At 44.8% G+C, this 18,155-nt stretch overlaps 1 protein-coding gene across 7 annotated transcripts in view; it reads right to left on the reverse strand.

Moving 5' to 3' along the window:
- PEX5 (peroxisomal biogenesis factor 5) overlaps window positions 1–18,155 on the reverse strand; it is a 24,379-nt gene continuing 6,224 nt past the window's right edge. For 2 of the 7 annotated variants that reach the window (XM_086882635.1, XM_023939708.2), the window contains 11 exons: window positions 17,198–17,303; window positions 15,907–15,997; window positions 15,424–15,540; window positions 14,964–15,056; window positions 14,668–14,787; window positions 13,963–14,106; window positions 11,771–11,841; window positions 11,390–11,605; window positions 11,085–11,250; window positions 10,730–10,887; window positions 9,238–10,366 (listed from right to left, as the gene is read on the reverse strand). In XM_086882635.1, coding sequence (XP_086738761.1) covers window positions 10,165–10,366; window positions 10,730–10,887; window positions 11,085–11,250; window positions 11,390–11,605; window positions 11,771–11,841; window positions 13,963–14,106; window positions 14,668–14,787; window positions 14,964–15,056; window positions 15,424–15,540; window positions 15,907–15,997; window positions 17,198–17,303 — 1,484 coding nt within the window. In that variant the 3' untranslated portion in view covers window positions 9,238–10,164. Of the gene's footprint in view, window positions 772–2,294; window positions 2,429–9,059; window positions 10,367–10,729; window positions 10,888–11,084; window positions 11,251–11,389; window positions 11,606–11,770; window positions 11,842–13,962; window positions 14,107–14,667; window positions 14,788–14,963; window positions 15,057–15,423; window positions 15,541–15,906; window positions 15,998–17,197; window positions 17,304–18,155 lie in introns of those variants that run through there. The other 5 variants (XM_086882632.1, XM_086882634.1, XM_086882628.1 and 2 more) reach the window with 4 other exon arrangements.

An 18,155-nucleotide genomic window follows, 5' to 3' on the forward strand; every position in this document is an offset into this window, starting at 1 on the left:
TGATTGCAAAAGATTCTTTATTGGCACCAACACAAAATGGATTACAGACAATGGCAGAGGCAGGAGAGCTCTCACTTTCAGTGGTCCTGTGATGCTGGGGGAAAAGTGACAAAAGCAGAGGGAGAGAACGAGTTCTCAAATTTCTTGCTGGGGCTGCATCTTTTCTCAGGGCTGCAGGATCTGTGTTCTAACAGCCACAGCCAGGGCGCAGGGGACGCAGGAAGGAAAGCTTGTCATTGAACTTGATGGCCTTGTAATTTGGAAGGTGCTCATGCTCTCGTGCAATGTATTGAAATCCACTTCCATCACCGTTTTCGCACAGCAGCCAGACACCTCTCTGGACTTTGTGTGAAGATGTGCTGTCATTGTCATGTCCCCTAGACAGATTGGTTGCTTCTCTTATTACTCTGCTCCTCCCTTGATAATCAGCATGTTCGTAGAGAGTGATCTCGGGATTGTGCAGATTTTCAGTGATCACCTGCAGAGAGCTGATCCTATCATTCATCTTTTTACCAACGAAGTCATGATCGCCCTCCTCCAGTACCAGTAACTGTCCTTTATAGTCTGCATGCTGATAAGCCACCCAAGGATGGCCAATTACTCTCACTGAGGAGATACAATCGTTCCAATCTGCATCTTTTAGGTTGGCAATGTTGGTGTGGAATTCTTTGGACATGCCCTTGAAGTTAGCATGCTCATAAACAATGATTTTTCCCATCTCAGCAGGGCTTCTGTGGTTTGGATTTTCTGCTGTAGGAGTTGGATGGCAGCCTACAGAAAATAAAAACAGAAAACAAGCAATGATTGTAAGAGGTCTTTACATACCGGACATGAAATGCTGGAAACCAGAGAAGACGAAAGGTGAAAAGGAAACGTAAAACAATTTTAGCAGAAGATAAAAATTGCACCAGCTATGCAAGAGTGAGGACATGACATAGAAATTTCAATTTGGAGGAAAAAAGTAAAATGAGATTTGTACACCACAACAGTCCAGTTTCATTTAATATGTATACCTGTGAGGGATACCTGAGCATTTTGTGTATCATCCTATTGGTATACCCTAAATAATAACAAAATAAAATATACAACTAGTGATAAACCTTTCTGTTGATAATTGACACTGCAGTTAAGAAATATTAGAATATTGATAAATATAATAGAAACTGGCACTCATTGTTTGGAGTAGGTTTCTTGAGCCACATAGAATGGAATATAAAAGTAGTGAGACATGCAATTAATTTCTAAAAGAAAGTGAATTTTTTTATTTAAAATTGTGGGGAAAACCCCTATTTTTTTAAGGGCAGAAATGAACTTTAAATTCACTGAAACACCTTATTTCTATTTTTATATGGAATTTTACTGAAATCAAAAGGTTTATTCTCTTGACATACACTGAGAAGCAATCAAGTTGTAAGCATCAACCCTTTAACTCAGACTAAATTTCAGGTTTTAAACGTCTTTTCCTAACACTACTACCAACACACATATCTAATTCCCCACAGTCATCTGTGTTCAGTTAAAAAGCCACAGTCTTTATTAGTAACAGCTGCAGGAATAGTAATGAGTGGCCATTTATGATAACAGCTCCCTCTCTAAATCATGTAGCAGTTACTGAAGCAAAGATTTACATTTCAGGGCAAACAAACGGGACCAAAAAAGCCAATCCTCTAGCTGGTTCTGAGAAGGGATGGGAAAAGACAGATATACCCAGTAATATTAAAAGCCATAGTAATACTGAAGGACATGTGCATTATAATTTAAAAACCTGAATCACTTATAGAAAAAAAATCACTTTATAGAAAAAAAAAATCACTTTATAGAAAAAAACCCCCACAAACCTCTATCTTATTAAGAACAGGTATTTTTTTTACAGTGATGAAAGCATATATGGAACCTGAGGGGACCTGAACTCAGACTCACTGATTGATTAAGCACTACCATAATTATTTTCTACCTGTAGAAAAAATATGAATAATGACCCGATTTGCTGATACAACATAAGGATCCCACGACCAAGATAAATTTGTAGAATATCTTCACTTTCACCCCTCACAACGGTGCACCACTGGCCCCCTGCACCCTCTCCCTTGGCAAGGTTTGTTTGTCCTGCAGCAGCAGCCATCTCCTCCTCATGCCCTGCAAGATGGGTTCAGGCTCTGCACATGCACACAGCACACCCTCACGGCTCTGCTGCAGCTCTCAGCCCAACACTAAAGCCTCCTTCCCTTCCCCTGCATTTCCCTGCAGCTGCCCAAGAAACCCTTCCAGTTCTCTGTGCAGAGGGTGCCTCTTACCTTGATGGCAGCTGCAGGGCTGGGGAGAGCTGGGGGCAATTCCTCCAGGGCAGGGCTGCGCTTTGGCAAGGGCATCTCACCTCCCTGCATTTATACTTGCACAGAAGTCTTGTGCAACACCCCAGGTGACAGAACTGAGAAATGGTCAATAAATAAACAAAAATGATTAACTATTTTATTTGAATTTTGATCTTCCTACAACCAATTGTGTTATTGCTTTGGGTCAAAAGTCTGTTGAAGCACAAACCCCTGATAAAACCCTAGAACTTTGGTTCTTGTTTGTCCTTCTCCTCCAGAAGAAGATAAATCATAGTAATAAAAAATATCAAAGTGCTTTATGATACATAGGCTGTAGATTTTTTTCTGCCTGTTGCAGAATACATTATCTTTACCAGTGAAGCAAATATAGTAAACAATGCTAATTTTCCAAAGGGTTTTGTTGGGAGACACCTACTTGACAGAGGTGGCATTTAGGTAGGGTTTTATTTAATTATCTTCTTCCTTCTCACCTACGTAGCCATTTGAGTAGCTACAGGGAGGAAGAGCTGCGAGAGCAGGGCCAGGATGCTCTGGCAGAGCTGCAGTGGCAATATTTTTTTTTTCATTGCAGGTTAACTCTGTAATATATTTTCAGACAGGTTCATTGCCTAGCATGCCAGAAAGCTGTTCTGCAGCAGGAGAAAGCAATAGGATCTTTATTAATTCACTTGAGGGACCCCTGCTCTGTCAGGTAGGAAGTAACTGGAGAAGATGGGGAGCTGGGAAGGGAGATAGTTCATCCCTGCAAAATAAGCAGCTTGAGATCCAGCCAAATCCTCATGCTGTATCTCTTCACTGGTGCTTGGCTGAGCCCATGGTGTGCCAGATCACAAAACTAAGCCAGCATAAAAATACTTGAGGCTTTGGGGTTTTTTCCATGTGGTCCATTATTTCGCAGCTCTGCAGAAGTTGAAAGCAGAGCAATTGAAACTTGTAAGTTGAAATTTTGGGGTTTTGAAGAGAAACAGGCCCTCACTTTCTAGCAACAACTAGCTGAGAAGTCCCTCTTCTGAACAGGCAAATCACACCTTTAGGAGATGTGTGTTACAGTGATCTCAGCCTACCTGAGTCCAGCACCTCAGTTCAGTGCTGCTGGAAAGGGGAAAACCCCATTCCACTCCTGAACCATTGTGTCCACTGTCTGGTGAAGAGAAGGGAGGAAGAATGAGCACCCCAATGTGAGGAACACTTGAAAGAGGGATTAAAACAATCTAGAATAGGATGGATTTACACTGCTATTGAACAACATTCATTCTTCTTAGATTACTAATGTTTTACTCATTAAATTATTTAGTTTCTCAAAAAAAATAATAATGTGTAATGACATAATTAATCATGAACTAAACATTCCAAACTTTCTCAGCACCTGCAGACACAGAAAGCGCCTTTGACCAAATGTATGAGCCATGAAGGCATCACAAAGACAGAGTCTGAGTGTATCTCAACTATGGTACAGAGTGATGCAGCCAACAGTGAATTCCTAAGCCATCCACACACTCCCTGCAGAGCACAAAAGCCAGCAGTGGGGCTTTTCATGGCCTCCAGGAAAATCAAAAGGCAATGTATGATGGAATGATACACGATGGAATCCTTTACCATGTTTTCTGTGCTACTACAAAAACATGGTTAAAGATCTCTGTACAAACACTGCCAGGTTCACAGAAAGAAATGAATTCCTGGTTCTCATTGACCATCTGTCCCTAGTGTTATTTGATTGAAAACTAAATGGATTTTAATGTCATTAATCTTATTTTATATGGTGCTTTATGCACAAGGAAGTCACTGAACAAAGCCCCACACCCCAGGGTGGGGTTGGGGGGTTGATATTGGAAATATTTATGGAGTTTTCTTTGAGGGTTGGGTTTGTTTGCTTGCTTTCCTTATGGATCACAGAACAATTTGGGTTGAAAGGGACCTTAAAGGTCATTCCAACCCCCCTGGCATGGGCAGGGACACCTTCCACTAGACCAGGTGCTCAAAGTCCCATCCAACCTGGCCTTGAAATATTCCGGGGATAGGGAATTCCCAACTCCTCTGGGAAATCTGTTCCTGTGTTCCTGTTTCTTACTACTCTCACAGTAAAGAATTCCTAGTATCTAAACTAAACTTGCCCTCTTTCAGCTTGAAGTCATTCCCCCTTGTCCTCCCACTGTGTGCCCTTGTTGAGACATCCCTCTCCAGCTCTCTTTTAGCCCCTCTGGGTACTAGAAGACCACAGTAAGGTCACCCCAAAGCCTTCTCCAGGCTGAACAACCACAATTCTCTCAGCCTTTCCTCAGAGGAGAGGTGCCCTAGCCCTCTGATCATCTTCACGTCTCTCCTATGAACTTATTCTAACTGGTCCATGGCCTGAGAATTGTGCTGAGGTGCCCAGAGCTGGACACAACACTTCAGGTGGAAGAAATTTATGGGAAACGATGTTTCCCAAAATTCCTCTTATGCCCCTCCTGCAGAAGCAGCAGTATCTCAAAATCTGAAACAGAAAGTGTGTGACAAAAGTGAAAAGAGAAGGAGGATAACCCCTCTTCCTCTATTGCAAAAAACACTCCAGCAAGGGAAGAATAGAGACTAAAACATTTTCATTTTTTTCATAAAACTCCTTCCTTCCTCCCTTCTAAAACAATTTCATTTAAAGCTGTGGATGTCACATATGCACCCACTTCACAGTGCTGAAAAAGGTCAAATGGTAGAAAAATCTAATTAACAACAAACTCCTTCACCCACCACATCCTGTTGTGTTCCCATCCTGCTCTATCACTGCAGATACCTTTGTTTGTATCTCAGTATTCATCTGTTTTTACGCCTTACTTTAAAACAAGAGGATTAAAAAGCAATAAAATCACACATGAAGTATACCCCAACCAATTCCTGCTTGCTGTTTTTGTCTGGTAGTTTTGGACTCAAGGCAGCAGAACACTGGTTCCTTTATTTTGGAGGGGGTTTTGTGGTTGGAGAGGGTGGTTTTTTGGGTTTTCTCATTCAGAAGTTGTTAGTCCTAGTAATGTAATGCTTCGTCACAGAAACAAAGTTTCTTTCCCACTTTTCACTCTCCAACTTCTGTTTCTCAAGCAAAATTGCAGCCCCCAAAATTGCAACCTAGGAACATGCCACTGGACCACAGAACCCAAAACTAAGAGCAGCCTACATGCTAATAAATGCGTTCCCCACCAAACCCTTCAGGGGGGAAAAAATAGACCCTTTTTTTGCCTAGCATGTATCTTCCACAAACCCCCCTTTTTTTGCTTTCCTCTGCTTGGTGCACTTCTCAATTGCTACTCTTCAGTACAGCAAACTGAACACCACTTTTTCAGCAAAAAGAGAGATGATAGAATCCTACTGGATGAGTGCTGCATATTCAGTCACAACACTGGGAGTAAGCTCCAAAGAAACAGTGCTGGAAACAGGCACAGCAAATACAGACTGACAAAAGCCTTCTAAGCCCCACTTCACAACACACAGATGTCAGAAAGCAAAGTGAAGATATTTCCTAACTATTATTTCCTTTCCCAAGTCTCCTCCTCCCAGATGAAGGGAAAGGCAACAGGTTATCTGTGAATAACTGCTAGTTCAAAATGTCAGAAAACCATCTGGGTTGATTTTGGGGTTTTTTTAATAAATGTACAAATAGTTTTCCATGGAATAGTTGCTAAGCTGGACTCCAGGAACACAAAGACCCATGGTCAGCAGTGGGGAGAAGCCAGGGGAAGGCATCACAAAAGGCCTTAGCTTTCCAGCACCACATTTTGCGTCTACAGCTGCACGTTTAGAAAATTCATCCATCATTTTTGTTCCTTCGGTGTTTAATTAGCAAGCTGTGCTCCTAAACCCTTTAGTGTCCCCATCCAAGCACGTGTGACAGACACGGACCTGCCCTCGACTCAACACTAGGTGTCACTTCTGTTTCAGAAATGCAATGGAAACGCTTCAGAAAAGACCCAACCCACCGGGCATCAAACTTTTCAGGGGATCTCTGCACCTACAACACCTGCTGAAGTCGTGGCCAGGTACAGGGTTTTAGAATTTTAAACTTCTCAAAATACACACCTAAAAAGCATCATAAAATATTAAAGAATGCTTTGCCATATTCAACATAGCAGTGACAGAAAAGTTTCTCTTCTCCCTTGTGGGTGCAAAGGAACACTCCGACATGAGCAAGGGACCACGATGTAGAGAAGCTGCCAGAATCTGCTCTGGCAATGAGGCCTGTCTGGCGAGCCTGTCTCTGGTGCCACTCGGCTGCTGCAGGTGAGAGAGCTGCTGGCCAGCTTTCAGTCCTTCCTTGCCTGCCAAAAGACTTCCAAGCAGCAGGGGCCAACGCAGAGGAGAGAAAGTGGCAGTGTGTCCGGTCAGGGCTCTGAGGCAGGCTAGGGCATGAGGGAAGTACTGGCAAGAATACAGTAAAAATAGAAAAGATATGGAAGTGAGGTACAGAGCTAGGGAAAAGGGTTCTCCCTAGGGACACCTGGAATGTAACAGGACCATTTTATTTGCCATTTCTTTCAGAAACTAAAGTAGGAGACCAGAAAGGAAGAGAGAGCGGGCTTAAAACACAGAAGAAAATACTTTAGGAATTTAGATAAAGTTCTTGCTTGCATCCACAAAACATCATAGAGACCAAAGGCACCATGTGGTTTAAAAATCAACAAGTCACAGGCAGAGAAAAACTTCACCAAAGGCTCTAAAACAAATATTCCAATGCAACTTCTGAGTCAGACAGTATTTCAAACAGCAGATTCCTAGAGAATATGAGAGTAGCCACAATCTGCTTGCCTGATGCTCCTTCCATGAAGACTCACAGCAGGTCACCACCCCTAGAGCATTCCCCTAGAGAAGGATTGGTCCGAACACCTTCCAGAACCAGAGAGACCTCAGCACACACAGGCACAACAGGTAAGAGCCTGGGAGCCAAAACTTGAACTCAGAGGTTTGCAACTCAAGAAAACTCAGAATCATAATGAGGTTCATCAGTTCAAGAGAGGAAACTGCAATGGTGAAGCAGAATAAACAATGACAGCACAACCACTTCCTCAACAAGGATGGAAGCTAATGAGGAGCACTGTGGCTAGAGGTGTAAGGACCTGAAAGCACATTTTCCTTTTCTGGCTGGGTAGTAAAGACATCACCAGGAGATTCTATGGCTTCCTGAGGTCTTAAGCAGCAAATAAATAAGATACTGAAGGAAGAAATACAGCAGAAACATATGAAGAAACTTGGGTCAAAAAACATGTACTGAACTATCCTATTTGACCATTCACTCATGGCTCTGTAAAAGGTTAGTGTGCTGTAAGCCCAAGAATTTGGTAACGGTCGTGCTGCGATCTCTTACAAATTTTCAGTGGTGATAGGCCCTGCCAGCATTCTGTGCACTGGGAGAGGTGAAAAAATTGGAGAGCACAATCATTTCTAGGGCCTTCAACTCCCCAGCCTACCATTAGGGTTAGGCCTGCTGTGAGCAGGGGGTTGGATTAGGGACACACAAACATCCCTCCCTGCCTCTACATGAATCTAAAATGTTTGGTACCTGCTAGCCACCCCTGCTGTGCAACTGGGCTTGGTGACAGAAAACATGGATGTGTCTGGATATGCAAACTAGGATCATGATGCATACAGAGAGCACTGGCACAAGCTGGGTTTGGACACCAGACACAGGGCTGCAGAGTGCAGACAAAAACTGAGCACTGGCACCAGAGTGCAGACCCAGTCAGCCAGCTGGGGTTCATTGCATCAACACCCCACTCCCAAAGGCAGCTCTTAACAGGGCAGTCACACAGGACCTGGACACAGGCAACTCAATCTTCACCCAGCCCTGGGAGACTAAACAGGGACTGGTGCTTAGGTGAAGGTTCAGCCTCAGCAAAAGGTATAGCAGAGATACTCTGAGATAATTTAACAGGGACAGGGGGAAGAAAGTGAGAACAATTTCCAGAGAAAGTGAACAAATGGTAACAGCCAACCTACCTGCAGGGACAGGGGGAAATGTGGGATGTGGAAGGACACCAACACAAAGTCAAGAAGTTAAGTGACATTGCAAGAGAAATTGAGGCAACTAGGAAACCTAGGTGAGAAGCACTAATGATATCTGAGGATGAGAAAAAGGGAAGACCAAGCAATAGTAATGGGAATATGAACAGAGAGGAATGTGGTGCACCAAAGATGCAAAGGAAATCAGTGGTGAGAACAACAGCAGAGAAATGGGGAAGGGAGAACAGCTAGACAGCAAGTGAAACACAGCACAGGCATTAATGCTTTCTTCCACCAAGAATCTGACTTAGAATATCGCTGACTGAGGTAAGTAAAAACCAAAAGACATCTCTGACCAGCAGTGTGGGTGAGAAGGACACAGAAGTAGCATTTAACTTCCTTTCAGACAGCAAAACTTTCAGCAAATTGTTTTGCATGCACTACAGCAGTCCCAGAACAGTGCATGTAGGTGTCTCAGTGCCACAGGGATGGATGGGAGATACAGGGGAAAATAAAGCTCAGAAAATATACAGCAAATACTATTCTCTGCACACACCTTCTGCTCCAGCAGCAAGAGAAAAACAAGCCTGCAAGGCTGAGGTATGAAGAAACAGGTGCCTGACTGAACAGGAAGGGGCAGCACATCCTGCTTAAGCCCCCAGCCATGACTACTGCAGCAGTCAAATTCCTTAAAGGGTAATAAAATGTAACATGACTTCCCTCACTGCAGAGGGCCAGATGATGAAAAAAAAGTGCATCACTGACCTCCAAACCTGAGCAAGAAAAAAAGAGAGCTTTTGGCATAGGGAGGCTCTTCTGCTGGCTCATCAAATTGAAGCCTGGGGCTACAGCAAAATGAGGTCCTTTAAGCTTCATCTGCATGCAAGCTTTCAATAAAGCAAAACCTGTGTCAAAAGAAGAGACAGGAACAGAGAATCTAATCTATTGTTTGAAAAGCAGTGGGCTTATACCTTTATTATACAAAATATTTTACAATTAAAAAACATTTTCCCCAATAGAATCATATACAGATATTTATAATTAACAAGATTCAGTTACACACAAGATGGGGACTTTTGCACAAAGGAAACCAATGATACATGAGCAAGAGAAAATTAAGACCTGACCCCTTTACCCACCGTCTTTTGGGAGAGGTTACATTTTAGACTTTTATTCCTATCACCTTCTCTCAAGCCTGAACTCTGGGATCTCCCCTTACCCTGAACAGGGTAAGGGCCTCCAGCCATGTCCCCACCATCAGTACAATACTCTTGTCCTAAAAGATTCATGAAGAGACAGTGAGAAAGTAGCATCTGGCTGTACCATGAAGTTACCAGTGGCCAGAAAAGGGGACTACTGCCCCAGTTTTCCCTAGCAACCCACATAGACACACATGCAAGCACATACATGGGGAATCATGCTCAAACTCCACAAATTTTCACCCTTTTGGGTGAAACAGCAATCCCACCCCTCCAGAGCAGCCTGAACTCAAGACACACCCTTGCAGGCAGTCTGTGGAATGGCTCTCATAACTAAGGTCTCACAGCCAAGCTGGGCACCACTGCAAATGCAGTCTGGCAAGAGGGCAGGATGCTGCTGTCTTCCCCACTTTGATCATCTGTGAACCAGCAGTGTCAGTCGTCATGAAGGTGATAAGGTGAACCGTTCAGAAATGCTCAGGCCACAACAGACAGGCTGGGGAAGTTGCACACTTCACCAGGGGAGGGTACTTAAAAATTAACAGTTGCCAATGATCTGCCCTACCAGGGCAAAGATGTGTGTGAACCCTTGTGAACATTTTCTCCCTAAGAAAGGGCATTCACTGCTGGGCTAGGCAACCGCTGCACTCGCAGGGAAGCCTATCCCAGAGTCACTGCTGGAGGCCAAAGGCCTGCAGCAGTGTGGGCAGGTCACGGGCATCAGCTGCCCCATACAGGTCACTCTGCCCCAGCATGGAGAGGGCCATGCGCAGGGTGCTCCAGATGTTGTCAGACATAGCTCCTTGCTGGCCCCGCGGACCTCGGCTCTTCTGCTGCATGTGCAAAGCCTCCAGGAAGTGCTCCACAGCCTCACTGTCAACAGGAGAACACACACGTGCTTGGTGAAAAAGATGGTACATCTCACGCTCCCTTCCCCATTTGCTTCTAAAGTATTTCCCCTCCAAAACAATTTCCTCCTCTTCACTAGATCCTACGCAGAACCTGAGGTCCCCCTTTTCCCTCTAGAAGTATCAGGAGTCCAGATGGCCTCTACTCCACCTGTAACTGCACGACACTTGGATCTCTGGGCAGAGTCCACACCCTCGCTCTGCTCCCCGCTATGCCGAGAGAAGGCTGCAGGCAGTGAGGCCCTGCCCTCGTAAGCCATGTCAGTCTGTCTCCCACAAACACACACAAACTTGCAGGTCCCAGCAGAGCTGCCCATCCTGTGCTCACCGGTGGGCGCCCAAGTTGATGCAGCTGATGCCCAGGTTGTAGCGAGAGCGGATGTATCCTGGCTGGAGCTCCAGTGCCCGACGATACGCGGCCACAGCTTCTTCACTCCGATTCCCATTGGCCAGGGTGGCGCCCAGCTTGTTCCACAGGAGGTGGTCCTGGAGAAAGGGGCACAGAGAAAGGGCTGAGATGAACTGGATCTCTTTAAGCTCCAAGCCAACCCCCCCCTTTCCCATACATCTGTCTTATTCCTTCACTCCAAAAAAGCACCTCTCATACATGCAGCATCTCCACCCAAACCCTCACCCATAAACCTCCAAGTGCCTCCAGCACCCCCAGTCTGTCCTTTTCTTACATTGGGGCGCACACTGAGTGCGGCACTGAAGCAATCCACTGCCTTCTCGTACTCGCCACTGAGGTTGAAAAGGACACCCAGGCCACACTGGACATCAGGATCCACAGCTGAGGGGTTGCTGCGCACAGCTGCTAAGAACAGCTCTTTCACCTCCATGAACAGCGAGCTGGAAAAGCACAGAACAGGATATTGGTGTAGTGTGGAGAGAGTCGGCCTCGGGTTGCTCACTCTGCCCCTGCCTGGACCAGGCTGAGCCCTGCAAGAAGCTTTTCAGCTGAAGGCTGGAATTTGTAACCATAACTCACTCAGAGAGCAGGGAACTTAGGACACGCTTGGAAGGCCCCAGGTTTGTCCCCGAGACACTCTCCTCTGGTTCCTTGTTCAACAGGTGGGCGTAGTCCGGTTTATGGCGCAGCCAGTCCCGCAGGGTCTCACACGCCTGCTTCTGCAGGGACTCATTGGTGAAGCTGACTGCTAAAGCCATAAGTGCTGTGAGGTTCCCAGGCTGCAGCTCCAGGCACCTGCAGGGCACAGAAAAAAGTGAATGCAGCATTAAATCAGTGCAGGAAACACACAGACACAGGAGGTAACACAATCAAGACACAGCACCCCGTGACAGCCATATGGGCCTTGTGGCACTAAACCCAACAAGGAACCATGCTCAGCAGCTCTGCTGCAACACTCACTGTCTGAGGGCACTGATCGCCAAAAGCTCCTGTTCATTCTCTGCTTGGGTGGTTCCCAGATATTGCCAGGCCTGGAGAAGACAGATGTACAAAGTCAGACTTACAGAGGGGAAAAAACAGCCAATAAGCCACAAACATAGAGATTAAATCCAGTATATTAGCCTGCACAGTTTCAGGGTGCGATCAAATAGACCAAAGTATTACACATTAGCCACAGGTGTAAGTTCCTCTCAAAAGATAAACAGATGTCATGGCACATAGGTCCTCAAAGACAATAAAACTGGCATTGTTATAGTGAACAGAAGTGAATGTCTACCTGGAAATCTATCATTAAGCAACTGCTGGTAGTTTTACACTTTTAAATCACAGAATCTCCACTTTTAACTTCTAACTGTAGTCAAAATGCAGAGGAAGGAGGAAAATGCAGATCTCCTATTTCCCAAGAACAAAATGGCATAGCAGCAGTGCTAACAATAAGGAGACCCCCGAGGCAGGCAGCTGTATGTACTTGTGCAGTGGTCCACTAGCAAGTAGTAACCTTGGAGAGTTGACTTTCAGACCTGAAAGTAGAAGCACTGTTAATTTTACTGAATTTCCAATCATCATGACACCAGTACATGAAAACGACTCCCACCTCCAAGCAGCTGATATAAGGAATACTTAACTAGGCACTAAATCCAAAGTATCTGTTCACTTTATGTTGATAGCCGCACCCCTGGCTCTAAAATGGGCTAGATGATGGGATTGTCAGCATGATGTACCTGCTTTTTGAATGTAAGTCACAAAATGAGGTATCTGCTGCCCCAAGGAAGGAAACTGTCTCATTAGCAAAGACACAGAAACCCTGCAGAAGGCAATCTACTCCCTTGAATCTCTCATGCCTCACAATACATAGCTAGCTACAATTCAAGCAGAGCTGACCAGTGATAACTGCAGTGTTCTGCCAGCAGAAGAGCTGATGAGATTCAAGGTAGAGTTGTGACTTGGACCAAAGCAAACATGACATTTCCTTCAGAACAATTGTTCATGTCTATTTGATCACTGTACCATTTGTGAAGTCTTGACTTCTTCTCTACTTTTTGCAGTCACAGTAGAAGAATTCACAATGTTTTTAATACAGCTAGCCAGAACTGGCCCAAGATTTCTTCCCTGAAGAATTCAGAACGTTTCCAATACAGCTAGCCAGAAATGGCCCAAGCTTTCTTCCCCTATGGTTTCAACTACCTCTCCATCATGCTCAGCCTGCAGCTCACATTGCCTATGAAAAAAAAGCAACAGTTCTAGAAGGGCATTAACACTTTTTGACCAGTTGAAAGTTAAAGCCGGTCTTCAAACCTTCTGCTTACTTCTCACCTATTACCAGTACCCTAGAAAGTTAGATGGCTATTCCCAGAAGCCAAGAATGTCTGCTGCAAAATGTCACTCTCTAATTCTCAGGGTAATCAAATTATGTATGTCCAGTCATATATAATTAGCAGGGCTTGAACAAGACATGCTGAAAATTCAGTGGCCCTGGATCCTTGAGGCAGGCACTCCAGCAAGGCACCACATGAGTATATTTGCATTCTTCCTGAGAATATCCATGTCCTCTACCCCTGGAAAAAGGCACACAGGCTATTCCATTTCTCAATTCATCCTGCAGAAGCTGAGGTGATTTATGGAAAAAAGTATTCACTTAAGAAGGAGCTGGAACTCTGTCTTCAGTGTAAAAATCCTTCTTTGGCCCACAACTTCAATTAAGTCTGTGAAAACACCCAACCCTTTTGGGTCACATCTTTTCCTAGCACTTAGAGGAAAGACTTAGTCAGAACCCCAGTCTTATGAGCTTCTCAGAATTAGATTTTAATACAGATACAGAAAGCAGTGATCCATCATAAGCTCCTCCAAACTTACAATGCCAATAAAGACTTTCACAGAAGCAACTTGAGAATGAGAACTCCTTGCCTTGGCTCTATGCATAGTCTCATGTGCTCTCACAGCTATGGGCCAGACGGCTTTGTGCTTCCTGTAACTGACCTTAAGTTGGAAACCTCCTCCCTCAGAGGCTCCCTGAGGGCTCACACACATGAGCTACAAACTCAGAGCCGCAAAAAAATGAGGTGTTTCCATACACCCTGCACAGGTCCTGACACTGAAGGGAGTCTTCTACACCTGCCCTAACAGCTCAGCCCATCATCTCTGCTGCCACTCACCTCCATATGATCTGGCTTCTGTTGCACTGCGGCCTCAAAGAGCAGGACAGCATTGGGGAGGTCACCTTCCTCCAAGCGCTTCCGCCCCTCTGCAAATGCATCCGGGTGATCCCTCATGGGATTGTCTTCCTCGAACTGGTAACCCTAGCAGGACAGACAGACACACAGAGGCTAAAGCCAGGAGACAGGCTTAGGGAGAAGAGCACAGCACAGCACAGCCCTGCTGCATCAGGAACACTCAAGCTGCAGACTAGCCAGCACCACATCCTCATTGCTAATTTGTAGCAGATCAGAGAACAAGGGTGGTTCTTCCAGCCTCTGTTCTGGAAAAATCCTCCAAACCAGACCTGGAGTAAGTTGCTAGAGAGACAAAACATTTATCATGGATCTTGTTAGCTTGGAGGGGAATGGGGGAGAGGAGCAGGGCTGGAGACACAACACTTGAACTCTTTGCAAAGAACCCGTGTATTCACTGGTATTTGGTGCTGGACAAGAACCAGACAGCATTTTCAGACAAGCACAAGTGGAAACAGTATTTAACCCCTAGCTGATCCGGGATAAGGGTGTGACAGCCAAGCATCAGCGTGAGAAGGAATCCCAGCAGCATTTAGGGTCTGTGGAGCTCAGAGCGAGGCAGACACACTGTCAGTCTCCCCAGGGCAGCCCACCACAGTGCTAGGGCTGAGAGACCCTGCTCTCCCCTACCTTGTCGTACGATGAGGAGCTGAGGTCTTCATATTCAGAGAGCCAAGGGTGAGCCTCTGCATCTCTCTTGGCCATCTCCTCACATTCTGCCTGGAGTTTGTCCCAGAACTCCACATCTGACTGAAGCGAGAACAAAGTGTGACTGGAGTACCTCAGGCACAAACTGAGGTCTACATACATGCCAGAGAATTTCCTCCTGAATGTTTCCAGCCCTCCTCAGAGCATGCAAAGGAGAGAGGTAACCCTACCATGGGCTCTCAGTTGGCACCCCAGCCCTCCTTCTCAGCCAGCTTTACCTCCACAGCAGCCTTTGCCTGCTCAAATTCCGTATCAAGAGTTGACATGTTCCCAGATCGCGCAAATTGATCCACCCAGGCATCGGATGCCCCCTGGGAGTTTGGAAACAGAAACACACCTTTCTTTTTAGAATTTGGCAACCTCAGGGCACATCCCAAAACAGCAGGAGGGTCTGTAATGACCCTTCCTCCCCCATCAGCAAGAACTGATGGCCTACGAAGTAGAAACGAATTAATCTGAATCTCCTCTTCCTCACAGATGCTGTGGGAGATGAGAAAACTCGAACTGTCCAAATACATTCCCAGCTTCTGGCTAGACTCTGCTAAGAGCCCAACAGCCCCTCCCTTGTCTTCCCTCAGCACTGCTGAGAGCTGGACTTGCCATTTTCCTTTGCTCCCAGACTGTGCACTGTGGCAAAATGCTTTCTTCCTTCAGAGCATACAGGCCTGGGGCTCCTACCTGCTGCTGTATAAACTCAGCTGCCCATTGCTCTGCCTGATCTTGGTCTCTGTGGGTCACCTGATTAGCTTCGATCGATACCCTCCCATCTCCGATCTGGCGGACAAACTTTAGGAACTGCGGCAGAGAAACGAAACAAGGGTGGAGCTGGGCAGATGCTGTGCCCACAAGCCCTCAGCCCATGCCCCCCTCCTTCACTAAGAGGGCTTCTCTCTGCAAAGCGAGCACAAAAGGCCCAGAAAGGAGGGAAGGACCGGACTTCACAAGAGTGGAGATGGGTAACATCTAAAGTGAATTGTCAGGCTCAACTCCCAGGAATCAGGGGAGAAATGAAAACACGGGACAACAGGAGGCTTTATTCCTTTACTATCTTCACCCTTCTCAATTCCCCACACCCTTTACTCACAGCAATATAATTATGACTAATTATGTAATTACTAATTCACAGTAATAATTAATCTCGGCCCCAGTCAGATTTCTCACCTCAGTATTCTTGAGTTTCGGATCATCCACTTTGGAGAGGAAATCAGTAACAGTTTTCTTAAGGTCATCCTCAGGTTGGTATTCCTCATACCTGTATTCCAAGGCAGTAAAAGGGAAAGAGACAGTCTGATACCAGGCACCAGTGAACTCTTTCACTAACAAAAGTCTACACAATGGAACAGAGAACAGTATTAAGGGATACAATTCCTCCTCAAAGATCTGGGTTTCTCCTCAGTGATTCAGTACCAGATAAGATTTCGAGATTATCCATCTGTAAAAATTCAAAATTACTACTATGTTAGCAGTGCAAGTGACTAACAAAAACAGCATCATTATTAAACAATTACAGTCAGCACAGTTCTGCAGAGCAGTGTGGATTCCTTGCCAAGCTCACATGCCATCAGACATTGCAAGTTTTAGCTCTACCAGAAACAAGGTCATATATCCAGGAACAAAGAAAGTAGGTCATGCCCACTGAAGAGGAAAACAGTGCCTTGGAAAAGCATCAGCTCTGCAGAGGACTGAGGGCTCACAGCAAAGACACAACTCAGTATGTCTTGTCTGGCTTACAGCAGGATAGAACCAGTTCTAGGTGTTATCACTACATTCAGTCTTGGCAAAGTCTTTGGAACTGGTGGCAATCACTCATGAATGCCCATTATTTGCAGAAAGCTATCAGAGAAGGCAGGAGCCAGGTGGAATGAGAATCCAAATATCCAAAATTTTTGTAAGGGAAGATCTTAGAAGCCCAAATTGCTTTTGTGTTCTGCTTCTTTAACTGAAAAACTTGATTGTACTCAACAGATACCTATAGAGAGATGAGCCATCTTTAATCTACCACAAAAAAATGCATTAAAATAATATGTAGAAAGCTGAACCTAGAAATATGTCAAGGAAAGGCTGGAAGTGGTTTGTCAGACAGGAATAATCCCATGATGAAAGTTTACAACTAGTAGAGTCTAGGAAAAAGCATCTGTTGCAGAAAAAAAGTTCCTGAACTCACCCCTGATGTGACTTTAAGGAGTTTTGCCTCAAGAATGAGATTAAGTTAGCTTACATGATATCTGGAACGAGATATCTTCCTGGAACTAGAGAACAGAAAAGCTACACTCGCTTAATAACTTCAGCTTGCAAGCACTGTTTCCTCCTTTCTCTGAAACAGGCCTGAGAACACCAGTCTAAGTTAAATTACTCAAAAGCATCCAGGCCATAGCAGATTTCTATCACCTTTCCAAACTTCACCCACCCAAGTACCTAGCAGCAACAGCTAGCCTTGAGAAGTCAGACTCACCATTTATCTGCCAAAGACTGATCTTCCGATTCCCCAAGCCACAGTTTCTCCTCTGACTGCTCTAGGTATTCTTCTGCCCACTTGGCAGGAGACACAGACAGCGGATCTGCAAAGGAAGAATGGGGAGCAAAGTAAGACGGACAGATCACCACACCTTTGTTTAAGCTTGCTGCTTCTACCTTTGTTTATTCTGATCTAAAAATCAAGCCTTTAGTTCAGACAGTGAATTAATACAGATGCCACTGCGGTGACAAACTTACGATCTTCTACTTTAATAGTACAATTTATTCATCTGCTCTCTGTGGGATACTATGTAGGTCAAGAAAATTAGCAATGCCTTACAAATCTCTGTCAAAAGCACAGCCTACAAGCATTAGCTTTTCATCAGAACTTTCTCAAAGACCTTTGTAACTTCTAATTTATATTCCCAGAAATGTGGGAATTTATATTCCAATTTATATTCCCAAAAAAGGAGTGGGACTACTCAGCTTTCTACAGTAGCCACTCCTGGAGAAGAAAATAGCATCTACTTGATTATCTTCCATAATTTGCAGATTAGGGCATGGATGGTAACAGGATGCTGTTCCAGACCTAGTTCTATACACAACACAGGACGGCTTTTCAAATAAAGCTTAACTTTTGGGCAAGAAACACTCACTTTGTACAGTTCCAGGCTGTAACACCCCTCTAACCTTCATACAGCTGACATAAAATATTTGGCCAAAGCACACTAAAGAGTATATACCTTTGTACCAAAGGCAAATTTAGCAAAAGGGAATTAGAAAACATGTAAGCAAGAAGCAGTACAAGGCCATCTCCAACTTGCATCAGTTGAATCATAACTTTTATAAAAGCAGTTTAAATAGCATGCTTCTCCCAAATTCCCTAAGTAACCTAAGCCAAAACCAAAAGACCCTTACACCTAAATAAAAGCTTCCACACCACATTGTTCATAATT

Source organism: Cyanistes caeruleus, chromosome 3 (genome assembly GCF_971803275.1).
Source record: "Cyanistes caeruleus chromosome 3, bCyaCae1.hap1.1, whole genome shotgun sequence".
NCBI lineage: Eukaryota > Metazoa > Chordata > Aves > Passeriformes > Paridae > Cyanistes > Cyanistes caeruleus.